Source organism: Pholcus phalangioides, unplaced genomic scaffold (assembly GCF_987345545.1).
Source record: "Pholcus phalangioides strain wild (caught in Gottingen) unplaced genomic scaffold, Ppha-v1.0 ptg000015l_1, whole genome shotgun sequence".
In the NCBI taxonomy this organism is placed as follows: Eukaryota; Metazoa; Arthropoda; class Arachnida; order Araneae; family Pholcidae; genus Pholcus; species Pholcus phalangioides.
In genome coordinates this window covers 89,099,374-89,112,063 of record NW_028301608.1, presented here as the reverse complement: position 1 = coordinate 89,112,063, position 12,690 = coordinate 89,099,374, and the positions used below count along the sequence as shown (strand labels likewise).

At 36.1% G+C, this 12,690-nt stretch overlaps 1 protein-coding gene across 1 annotated transcript; it reads right to left on the bottom strand.

Annotated features, from left to right (window-relative positions):
- Nucleotides 1-2,701: 2,701 nt before the first annotated feature.
- Nucleotides 2,702-7,847, bottom strand: LOC149076983 (uncharacterized). The gene is made up of 4 exons (XM_089242316.1): nucleotides 7,770-7,847; nucleotides 4,287-7,372; nucleotides 3,979-4,115; nucleotides 2,702-3,510 (listed from the first exon to the last, which is right to left on the bottom strand). Exons 1-4 carry the CDS (start codon nucleotides 7,845-7,847, stop codon nucleotides 2,702-2,704), a joined length of 4,110 nt encoding a protein of 1,369 aa, XP_089098442.1.
- Between the last annotated feature and the right edge of the window lie 4,843 nt (nucleotides 7,848-12,690).

The following is a 12,690-nucleotide window of genomic DNA, read 5'->3' as shown; positions in this document are numbered from 1 at the left end:
CAAGTGATATATATGGCTTCTTTTATCTATTTTTGTCATCTTCTTTATTATGATTTTTTTATAGCTATCGTTTCATGTTTCATGTTGACGTGGGGATTTATTTTTCTTTTGCCAACATGCACATGTATGGATGTTCTTTCTTCCATTTCATTCCGTATCGCTCACAACCGCCTCGCGGCTGTTTACATGGAAAGACTGGGTGTCTTAGTTCGTTTCTGCATGTTTATGACGTCAACATGATGTGTTTTCTCTCCGGAAAATTCGAGAATTATTTTACGTCTATATTCTGGGAAACAGAGTTTTGTGAGTACTGAGTAACGTTATTGCAAGTCTTTTGTCGCGTATCATTTCAAAAGATGTGCAGAGTTACATCGAAATTGAACTTTTCCAACTCAGAGGATTAAAGAGGCTATCTTACTAAGCTAAATTACACCAAATTCAGATAAAAATGCACTTAACATTTATTGAATGTGCCGGTAGATGGCATTGCCGCACGACAAATCATTTTTACAAATGTTCAATGTGTCCCCTTTGGTTTTTCAGAATGCTTTCCAATCACAGGTCCGCCGAAGATAACCAATACCTGCTAGATACATATGCATAGGAGGTATTAAGATAATCCATAAACTTATCACATCTGTAAGACAGCATTCGTCACCGCGTTCCGTGCAGAATTATCGTGTTTAGCAATGGAAGGGACGGTTTTTAAAATAGAAAATTTCATTGCCTTTCAACTTTGGGTAAAAGTTGTCATTTTTGTGCTTGCTTGGCCCTTAAACTTTGGTTTTGTGGTGAGGGTATCTATACTTGCTAATTTGTCATTACCATTGACTCATTGGGGGGGGGCACACTAATTGTCAGTGCGAAAAGTCCTTTTTTTGTCATTTTCAGTATTGCAGTCACGCAACCAGCCAATGATGAATGACCGATTCACACAAATATCGTTCCCCTCACCACAAAACGAAAGTTTAAAGCATAAAATTGCTGTATTCAGTCTTTTTAATAGTAAATCATTGGAAAATCTGTTCTGTCTTAACCAAGTAGAAAAATCGTGTGACATAGTGTAATTAGAGAAACTAATGATTTAAACATGATTTTTAGGCATTGTGGTATCTGTATATGTTACAGTGAACTCCCAAAATTAGAGCACTTCACGAACTGTCTGGACATAGGAAAAAAAATTGGTTTACCATATACCTTGTTAGAAGAAGTTAACGCATTCCCCTAGGGTTCAATTAGTCAAGGATCGAATACGATTTAGACTTGGATGCGCTTCGAACTTGAAATCCCTGTCCAATTAATGCTAAAAAAAATTACTGTGTTGAGATAAATTAACAATCTTCAAAACCATATTGAGGTTTAATTACTTTCTCTGCTCCTTACATAAATAGCACTTTTTTGGTGAATTTCATTAAGAGTGGTTGTACAAGTGGTTACAAAGAACAAAATTTATAGCTTTTATAACTCACGAATCAATTTTTTTCCGAGTTATAAATTCCCAAGGTAACACAGATGAAAGTATCAAAGTCGGATAGTTTGGGATCTTTTTCTGGATAATTCGAACTTAGTTTGCCTATTTCGATATTTTTAGATAATTCGAATTTTAGTAATTCTTCCTTAAGTTTACTATTTAATTTAATGCTGAAATCACCTGTTCGGTTCGATGTTTTTCGATTTTGATAATTCGAATTTTAATCCAGATATGTCATTTGCAAAATTTCTCTTTTCTTTGAATTTCTGGCCAACTTTCAGAGTCATCCTTATTCTCTTCCATGAGTTGACTGATCTTTTCCATAATATAAACGCGTAGACGGCCCATTGGCGCATTGAAAAAGTTACTATCGACAAGACCTGAATTATGTTTGGGTTCTATGTAAGAAGCAATGATTCCGTTGTCAGTTCCACACACTTGTTTTTGCCTTTCCATTGGCAGCTAGAGTTTTCCCAGATCTTAGATGACGGTCATCACATTAGCTGGAGTGAAAATCCTAGTTTACTGCCTGGTAAAATGTTTTGAAAATTCATGTCTTTCTAGTATTATTGTTCAGTTTGGAATATCAATGTACCCTAGTAACAATTTCCACAATGTGTAAACGAGTTTCACAGGCTTTTTCACCTCTAGAGAAAAAAATGTGATCGACTTACGAATGCGGACATTTGTGAAGAAATAGAAAATAAAGTCACATATATATGTACGATAACTCACTCGAAAGAAGTGGACTGTAAACACTTTTTAATAATTTTACGATAATTTTAATTCACAAATATAACAAATGAACTCGCACGAAATCCCGATCGAGGGAATCGTTGTACAATTGACCAGCTCGAGGTCTCAACTCATACTCACTCACACACACACTGTCACACTCATAAAAACGCTTTTTTTTTTCTCTCTCTCTCCCTGGGGACGGGAGGGGAGCTCTCGTCACCTTTTTGACCTCTGCTCTCTCCTTACTTTTCTTCTTCTTCTTTTTTACTATTATTATTATTACGCAGCAACATACCGCCGGGCGTTGCAATGTTCCTTGAACATTCAACCAATTGCAATTATAATGTAATAATATATAAAACTGATCATATCAAAACCTGAACAAATACAAATTTTAACTAAATACACAGAATAAAGAAAATTGACACACTCAATTACATTATAAATTAACACTTTCCGATACATAATAAAGCATAATATACGATATTTACATTAACTTTCCATAGGTAAAATACACAATTTTGAAATTGGTCGCTTATATGTGCCTGAAGCCGTTTTCACAGCAACCACTCTAATCTTGTTATCCTGTTTGCCAGGATATGTTTCCGTAATTCGACCTATAGACCATTTACAAGGAGGTAAATTATCCTCTTTAACAATGACCATGTCACCTATTTTTACGTTTTCCTTTTCGAAGAACCACTTATTCCGTTGCTGTAATGTACTCAAATATTCTCGATGCCACCTTTTCCAAATGACTTGTACGAATTTCGTTGTTTGTTGCCATCGGTTAAGCCGATTTTCTGGCACCGAAGTCAACTCTGGTTCTGGAAGTGAAGTGATCGGTCTTCCAATAAGAAAATGACCAGGTGTTAGGGCCTCCAAGTCATTTGGGTCTTCTGACATGGCAGATATTGGTCTAGAATTTAGGACTCCTTCTATTTGAGTCAAAACAGTAAGAAATTCTTCGTAAGTGAGCCTTGTCTGGCCGATGGTTCGTTTTAAGTGGTATTTGCAAGATTTCACTCCTGCTTCCCAGAGACCACCGAAGTTTGGTGTTCGGGGAGGAATGAATTTCCAATCTATGCCATCCGAGGATAAATAGCCAGCAAGGTCCTCATCTGGTTGAGCTACAAGGTTGTATAACTTTTTGAGCTCAACATTTGCTCCCACAAAATTTTTTGCATTATCTGAATACAACTTAACACACTTTCCTCTTCGAGAAGTGAACCTTTTAAGAGTTGCAATAAATGCAGCAGTGGTAAGATCAGTAACAATATCCAGATGGATCGCTTTCGTCACTAAACATACAAAAATACACACATATATTTTATTCAAGGTACCCTTTCTTTGATTTTTGTACTTTATAGAAAAGGGTCCACAAAAATCAACACCAGAAATGTTGAATGCAAAATCTCTCGTTACACGATCCTTAGGTAAAACACCCATAATTTGTTGAGCCGTTATAGGTTTAGCTTTAAAGCACACAATGCAATCATGAACAATTTTTCTACATACACTTTTACCATTTATAACCCAAAACTTTTGTCTGAGTTGATTCAATAATGCTTGTGGCCCTAAATGCAGATACTTATTATGATAATGTACAACAATCAACTTGGTTAATCGGTGTTTTGTGGGCAATAGAATAGGAAACTTCTGATTATAGCCCAGTGTACTATTATTTAATCGGCCACCAACTCTCAAGATTCCTTTTTCGTCCACAAAAGGATTCAAACTTTTTATCGGACTGTCGAAAGGGACCTTACCTTTTTCTTTCAGACCTTTGAGTTCTGGTTTGAACTCCTCACCTTGAATCAATTTCACGAGATGCAGCTCAGCATTATTGATTTCTTCAGCATCTAAAGGACTATATTTTTTCTTGTTTTTACAATTATTAAGAAACCTAAAAATGAAACTCAAAATACGAACAATCTTAATATACACATTACTAAGATTCAAAAAATCACTGATAAATGATCGAACTGAAACACTAAAAGTTTGTATATCACAAATATTGTCACTCATACTGCAAATTTTGAATTCACGCTGAAAGTCATCTTGTATGACCGCTGACGGGATCGTTCTGTTTGGGTATTCACTGTCCATAAGAAACTTTGGACCGTTCCACCATAAAACACTTTGTTCCAGTCTCTCTGGAGCTAGACCTCTGGAAATGAGATCTGCGGGATTTTCTTCGGATGAAACATGTCTCCATTGTTGCACAGTTGTTAGTTCCTGTATTGTAGCTACACGATTTGCCAAGAACGTTTTCAGAAGATGTGGTTCTTTCTGGATCCAAGACAGCACAATCATAGAATCACTCCACAAATACACTGCTGAAACGTCGAGCTTCAGTGAAGCTTTTATACTCTTCATCAACTTAGCTAGTAACACTGCCGCGCACAGTTCCAACCGCGGAATAGTTGTACGTTTAATTGGAGCTACTCTTGATTTGCTCGAAACCATTTTTACTCTCACGCGTCCGGTAGATGAAGTAGACTTGCAATAGATAACAGCCCCGTATGCAGATTCAGAGGCATCTGCAAACCCATGAATCTCGATCGTAGTTGGCTCAGATATCAAAATACATCTATCTATTTTTAGGTTATTTATAGACAGAAGAGATTCGATGAACTCGTGCCACTCTTGTGCCTCCTTTGCTGGAAGTGGATCATTCCAGTCAATTTTCAGAAGCCACAGTTTCTGCATGAAAATTTTTGCTTTTGATACCACAGGTCCTATCAATCCCAGTGGATCAAAAAGTCTTGCGATGGTAGATAGAACATTCCGTTTGGTGAATACTGTATTGCTGTCAGCTTTCACACTGAAAGAAAAGCAATCTTCACTTGGCTTCCAGGAAATTCCCAAAGCCTTTATTTCACTTGGGTCGGAAAAGGTATAATCACAATCTGAAAATAATTTTGGAATGAGCGCTGGATTATTTCCGCACCACTTATGCAGCTTCATGCCTGCAGTATTGAGGATGCCTATCAGTTGCTGTTGAAGCTCTTTCGCTTCCAGCAAGGTTGGTGCCCCGGATAGGACGTCATCCATATAAAAATCACTGGTTAGGACAGAAGCCGCTAGAGGAAAGTTGTTTCCTTCATCCTGTGCGAGTTGTTTCAAGGTTCTCATGGCGAGAAACGGTGCGCTCACTGTCCCGTAAGTTACAGTTGATAACTCATAAATTTTTATGGGCTCGTTCTTGCCTTCCTTCCACAAAATTCTTTGAAGGCTTTTTTGACTCGGATGAATTTTTATCATTCGGTACATCTTTTCGATGTCCGCAATGAAAGCAAACTCGTGCTTCCTAAATCGGATCATTATTGAAAAAAGATCCTCTTGGATCACTCCTCCGTTATACTGAAGAGAATTCAAAGAATTGCCCTTTGTGGTAATCGTGGAAGCATTAAAAACAGTTCGTAGTTTTGTTGTCGTTTTATCAGGACGGTATACACCGTGATGGGGCATGTAATATGTGACCTTTGGCTCTGTGGTCTCATTCACCTCACTCATATGTCCAAGTTCTAGATATTCTTTGAGAAAATCTTTGTATAATGCCTGATAATTTTTGTCTCTCTCTAACCGATTCCACAGAGAGTTTAGTTGTTTTAACGCCATACTCTTGGACTCTCCAAGGCACCCGGGATCCTCCTTGAGAGGCATGGTGATTATATACTGCCCCTTATTGTCTCTCATATGAGTCTCCTCGTAATGGGTTTCACAAATTTCGTTGTCCTTTGATACCACTGGCTTTTCTCCAACACTTTCAATTTCCCAAAATTTTTGCATTGTTTTATTCAAGTTCTCTTGTTGAACTAGTCCACAATGTATTGTTTGTTTCTCTTTAGTGGATAATGCGCCACTTACAACGTACCCGAATATTGTATTTTGTAGAATTAAATCGGTGCCACTAGGAGAAATTTGTCCTGTCAATAATAGTTCATAAAATATTTCAGCTCCCAACAATATATCTATCTGTCCTGGTTTGTTAAATTCTGGATCAGCTAAATTTACGTCCCTCACCCCCTCAATAGACACTTCTAGCTTTTGGGAGGGAGTGCTATTTGTTATTTTCTCCACTATCAAGAAGTCCAATTCCCTCTCATAGTCCTTTCTTTTATTAGCGAGAGAGGCTCTCACGCATCCCTTGATTGGCATTGACGCCCCGTTTAAGCAAGATACAACAAGATTTATTTTTTCTTTCTTCAACTCAAGTTTCTCTGCAAACTTTCTGGTTACAAAGTTCGACATAGAGCCCCCATCTAGCAGCGCTCTACCATTGTGGTATTGACCATCCTTATCTTTTACAAGGCATCTCGCTGTACTAAGTAAAACTGTCTTTTTTTGTTTGTTTCCCATGCAGCTGGTGGCTGTTATGGGGTTGGCATTGTGCTGTTTCGGCGTCGTTATATTGCTCGGGGGAGAATGTGTCATCTCCGTTCTTCCTGCAGGAGCAGCAACAACAGTTTCTTCTTCGCGGGGGAAATGCAGGGTCACGTGGTGTCTTTTATTGCACTTCGGGCAAGAGAACCTTGACCTGCATTTTTTCACCCCATGGGAAGATGACAGACAATTGAAGCACAAATTATTACTTTTTACAATTTTAATTCTCTCGTCCACTGATTTGCTTCTGTAATCAGAACACTTGTACAATGCGTGAGTTTCAATTCCGCATTGTACGCATAATGAGTCTTTTGAATCCGAGAGAAACACCTTTGACACATTTTTATTATTTTTTAAGTGGAAATTTCCTCGCTGTTTTTGAAACCCACTATTGCTCTCAGTGAGAGATCTACCTCGTGAAGCAAAATATATGTCGCTCTCTTTAGCTAATTCAAGCGGTCGAAACCATTTTTCTCCTTGCCTCACACTAATATGAGAAGCAGTTTCTCTATCTAATGTCTCAAACAACTTATCTGCAACAATGAGGTCTTTTAATGTGTCAAAATCTGACACTCCTCTGAGCTTCAGATAGTAATCGAAACTCGTTTTTAACCTCGACGCAAATTGCACATGCGTTTCATTATTACGATGAGCCCTTCGAAAATTCTCTAGACAAACCTGCGGTGTAGGCTCATACTCTCGTAAAATAATTTCTTTTACCTTATCATAATTTGACAGTTCATTATCGCTTGTGTGAGACAAAACGTTGGTTGCCTTTTCACCCAACAAATTCAATAAAATTTCTGACAAATTTCTCTGGCACTTTTTTTGTGTTAAATGCTCTTTCAATTGATGCGAAGAAATACCCCCAACCTTCTGGCTGATGGGGTACTCTAACAGTTAGAGTTCTCACACTTTTAATAAGAGATTCAATCGTGTCTTCCTTTACTTCTGTTTTATTATGTTCAGTGCCGTCACAATTTAATTCTACTCGTACTCTAACTAACTCTAATTCTGTTTTGACGCGCTCTAATTTTATGCGTTCTAATTCAACCTCTCTTAGTTCCTCTGACTTTCTATCCGCTATTATTGTGGCTAGATAATCTTTTACAAAGTCGGGATCTTTTACACAAGCTTGATTTTGCAAAATAAGTTCTTTTAACTCACTCACCTTCGCATTCTCGATGACTATTTCTCCAAGGTCCTGAGCAACTTGGATTAAGTCCTGCTTTTTTGCTCCAGCGAACATTTTGACGATGAAAGTTACGTATTCCGAATTATGTTAGCACCACTCACAATTCTTTCGTGGTCACACAAGAACTCAACGAAAACAAACTCGCTCCTCAGACGTCTTCTCCGATTTGAACGACATTTTTCACAGTTAGTCTCCGTATGAGACGGACCAGATGTACGATAACTCACTCGAAAGAAGTGGACTGTAAACACTTTTTAATAATTTTACGATAATTTTAATTCACAAATATAACAAATGAACTCGCACGAAATCCCGATCGAGGGAATCGTTGTACAATTGACCAGCTCGAGGTCTCAACTCATACTCACTCACACACACACTGTCACACTCATAAAAACGCTTTTTTTTTTCTCTCTCTCTCCCTGGGGACGGGAGGGGAGCTCTCGTCACCTTTTTGACCTCTGCTCTCTCCTTACTTTTCTTCTTCTTCTTTTTTACTATTATTATTATTACGCAGCAACAATATATATTGAATCTTCTTGTGAAGATGACGAAAACATATGTAAGAAAGCACAACACAGATCCATATTCTAAAACTTGCAGAGGCATTGGACATGCTGGAAAAATAAAGGCTGTTGAAGTTCAATACTTGCATCTTTCATTCTTTAAATCAACTTGAAGGTTATCTACAATGTTTAAGAGCACCCAAAAGAAAACAAATGAAAATCACAATTTCAAAAACGAAATCGTTTTCGTGATCATTTACGTTTTGTACAAACAATAGATGCAACAACGAAGAAACTAGCTCAGTAAGTGATCGCATTCAATACATTTTTTATACTTATCAAGAATTTTTTACTTTTTGTGAAAAATTTTATCATGTATTAATAATTTGGATAATACGAATTTTCGATGATTTAAAATTTTTTGCTGTTCCCTCGAGCTTCGAATTATCGACTGTAATAGGTAACTTATTAAGGACAAAAACTACATGGCTCATAACTCGCGAATTGGTTTTTCACGAGTGAAAAATTCCGAAGGCAATAAATAGAACCTCGCACGTACAGAATGGATCAATTGGACTGACTTTATTCGAAAATAGACCCAACTAGTTTATCGGATGCTCAGTTACGTCACAGGGGGAATTACGGCGGAATCATGAGGGAAATCAAAAAACTGATTCAAACACAAAAGATTAGTGCTGATAGTGCTGAGCAAATTCTTATTTTAATTTGTCGTTGCTTAGCAACCGATGTCTCAAAAAAAAAAAGGCTGTAGATCGTAATATCATTCATACGGTACGAAAATACCCAACAAAGAATCTCAGTGGAATGTGGAGCTATAGTAAGAAATATCAATTTGTTGTATAGGGGGGTTAACGAGCCTGTACGAAAGAAATGGAAATTTTACTATTATTTTTAAAATTAAAGTCAAAGCGTGAAAAAGTGATCTCTTAGTAGAGAGAAATTGAACTGTGATAGTTATAGATATGTAGATTATGCAAACAAAAAATCGAAATTTCGCAAAAAAAAAAAAAAAAATCGAAATTTTGCATTTATTCGAAAAAATAAATAATTCACGTTGAGAATTTTGTATTCATTCCCAAAACATTTGTTTTGATTAAAAAAAAAAAGGTTGCACTCATCGTCAGAAACAAAAATAAAAATTTCATCCTCATTCATCAACAAAAATATTTTTTCAAATAAAAAAGTTTGCATTCGTCAACAAAAATATTTTAAATAGAAACAATTTGCATTCATCAACAAAAATATTTTTCAAATAAAAAATTTTGCATTCGTCAACAAAAATATTTTTCAAATAAAAAATTTTGCATTCGTCAACAAAAATATTTTTCAAATAAAAAATTTTGCATTCATCAACAAAAATATTTTTCAAATAAAAAATTTTGCATTCGTCAACAAAAATATTTTAAACATAAACAATTTGCATTCATCAACAAAATTTTTTTTTTCAAATAAAAAATTTTGCATTCATCCACAAAAATGTTTTTAGAAATAAAACATTTTGCATTCATCCACAAAAATACTTTTCAAATAAAAAGAATTTTGCATTCATTCACACAAAAATATTTTTCAAATAGAAATATTTTGTAGTAAACGTAATATTGGTTTCGACTGATGATAATATTTATCATCAATATACGATATTTTTTTTCTACAACTATATTTTTTCTTGGTCCGCAGACTATCGTTATATCGAGGTTTCATTATATCCAGAGAAGGTACAGAAAAAAACGGAATTAATGGGGGAAACATATTTTTTAGTGATCGGACATATAAATTTATAATTTACTTTCCTATATGAGGTACTATTCAACAGGTCTGTATAATGAAATTTCATCTAGAGATGAGATATTATGTACGAAAATACAGTATATGTAATTTTATTTTTACACTTACAAGTACTATTTATTTCCCTATCATAATATCTATTTACAAGTAATATATTTCATATGAATACAAAACATTCCAAGAAGTTTCAAGTTTTTGTAAGTTGTTTTGATTTCCTGTTTACAACGGTATTCTTCTGCGTGGGAAGCATTGAATCGAAGGAAAAGTACATATATATAACATGATAACAGATAGCATGTTGTTCAGATAAAAAATTATTGGGGTGACGTTGTTGGGAGGATAATGGCTATCAAATATCCTATGTATTTGTATTTGTTTTGAAAGTATATACACCGAATCTTTTAGTTTTAAAAGTAGAGTGTCAAAAATAAATAAATATCTTTGATGTAAAACTGCAGGAGAAATTACTAAAATAGAAAAGTTAATAAATAAAATAGTTATGAAATTTTTTAAAAATGATAGACGTAAGGAATGGGTGCGTGTACATTTTCAGTACAAGGAATTGTTTTCTCAAAATTTTTTTCAATGAAATGCTCGGATTTCAGTACTACAATTGATTTAATTAACAGTGTTGTGCTCGTCAGGGCTGGACAAATCTATTACCCGACTTTGCGGGGGCGTGTATTTTTTTCGAATACGTCCCGACCCGGGCATACGAAAAATTAGAAAAAATTTTTTAATTGTAATAATTTTTAATCATTCTAATTTAAAATTCAATAAACTTTTTTCCCCCGATGATAATGAAAGTGTTTTCACATTTTTCACAGAAATGCTATTCCACAGAAATTCTTTCTTTGGAACATGATGTGAACGTGTAATCAACGTTTCTTGACCTATTTTTACGATCCTGTTACTTCACAGTCCGGCGCGGTGATGGGCCTTCAGAAACTTCAACTTAGCTCATAGGCTCCAGTCTTTGGCTTGACATAAAGTTTTCAAACTATGTGAGTGAAGTTCAACATTCAATCATTACACTTCACTGGGCGCGGTAGCCCAGGTCGATAAGATACTCGCCTAAAGTACCAAAGGATGTTTAGAGGTGTCACGAGTTCGGTACCCGGTTCGTCCTTGTCAGGAAACTTTCTTGTCACAGGGGTACAACAGAAACGGCGACATGAGCACAGAAAAATATTGTTACCGCAGGGAGTCCCACACCGAGGGGTTAGCGCACCAACCTCTCCATGAGTATAAAAAGGCTGCCATTCGGAATCGGCAATAAATTCTAGGTCCCGATCTAATCAGCCTTCGTGTGCAGAAAATGACCTTGGTGCGACAAAAATGATTAATTACAATTCACTCATAGTTTGAAAATTTGATGGCAGATCGCAGCACTATAACAAGTATTACACAGAAACAAATTCTACGTCAGGTTTACGACACATAAGCTACACGCACATTTCCCAGCATAGTGCTCTTCATTGAGGCAGAGCTGTGGGTCGTGATCTACTCTCGAAGCATACGACAGTGGGCTTTCGCCGCCTTGGTTTAAAACTTGGACACCCTGTATACTAGCAGTAAAATTGTTAATCAGCGATTTTCAATGTAGTGGAATTAATGACGACTTTACGAACAGGTTTTTGAAGGTAGAATTGCTATACAATAGGCTCTCGATAATCCGGCCATGCGCTTGTCCGGCCCGTCCAGTAATCCAGCGTTTCTTCGGACTTTTAGGACGAAGCAATGTCATTTGATTTGATAATTTCAGTCATACTATGGTCATTTTCTGCACACCAGGGCTAATTAGACCGGGACTTACAATTTACTGCCAATTCCGAACTGCTTTTTTTTGTTTTGTTTGTTATACGAAAACATGTCACTGCCATGTCTTTGGGTAGAAGTTTATATTATATAAATACGCTTTCTCTCAATTAACGTCCAGTAACCTGGTAATTTCGGTAATCCGACATACCCTAGTCTGACGTGTGCTGGATTAGCGAGAATCTTCTGTATAAGAAAATATATAGCCTACATCTGTGTAATAATCCGTCCCGTTTTATAATAAGGTAAATAAAACGTTAGCATGTGTTCCTGCAAGTTTTTCAAACAAAACCTGTGTGTATATATTTTGTACTACGTCATCCTAAAAGTTCTGAGTGTTTTTCCTGGGTAACATGTTTAAGCTCTCTGCTCTATCTTCTTATCTTATTAAAATATACATTTTGTGGCAACACGGGGAGGTTAGAAGTGTACTGAGATGTGCACAGTCTGGATTTTATCTAAATCATTTATTTTGTATATGTATACGAGATGATCGATGTGGGTGATCTCGAAGGTTCAAGTTCAGGCAATTGATCTTACGATTTTGTTTTTCAGAGGAAATACGTAATGTTTTCCTCAAACGTAAGATATATTCGCAAATATTTACGAAGTCTATTGAGACGTTGCTTTACTTGGTTCAATACTTTGAAGGATTCGTAAATTTCTATACCTGGGAATTCTCCGGTCTAGAAAATGAAGAACGAAGTGAATGATCTGTTGAAAATGATGATGTCTTGATGAATTTCACAAAAACAGTGATCAAAGAC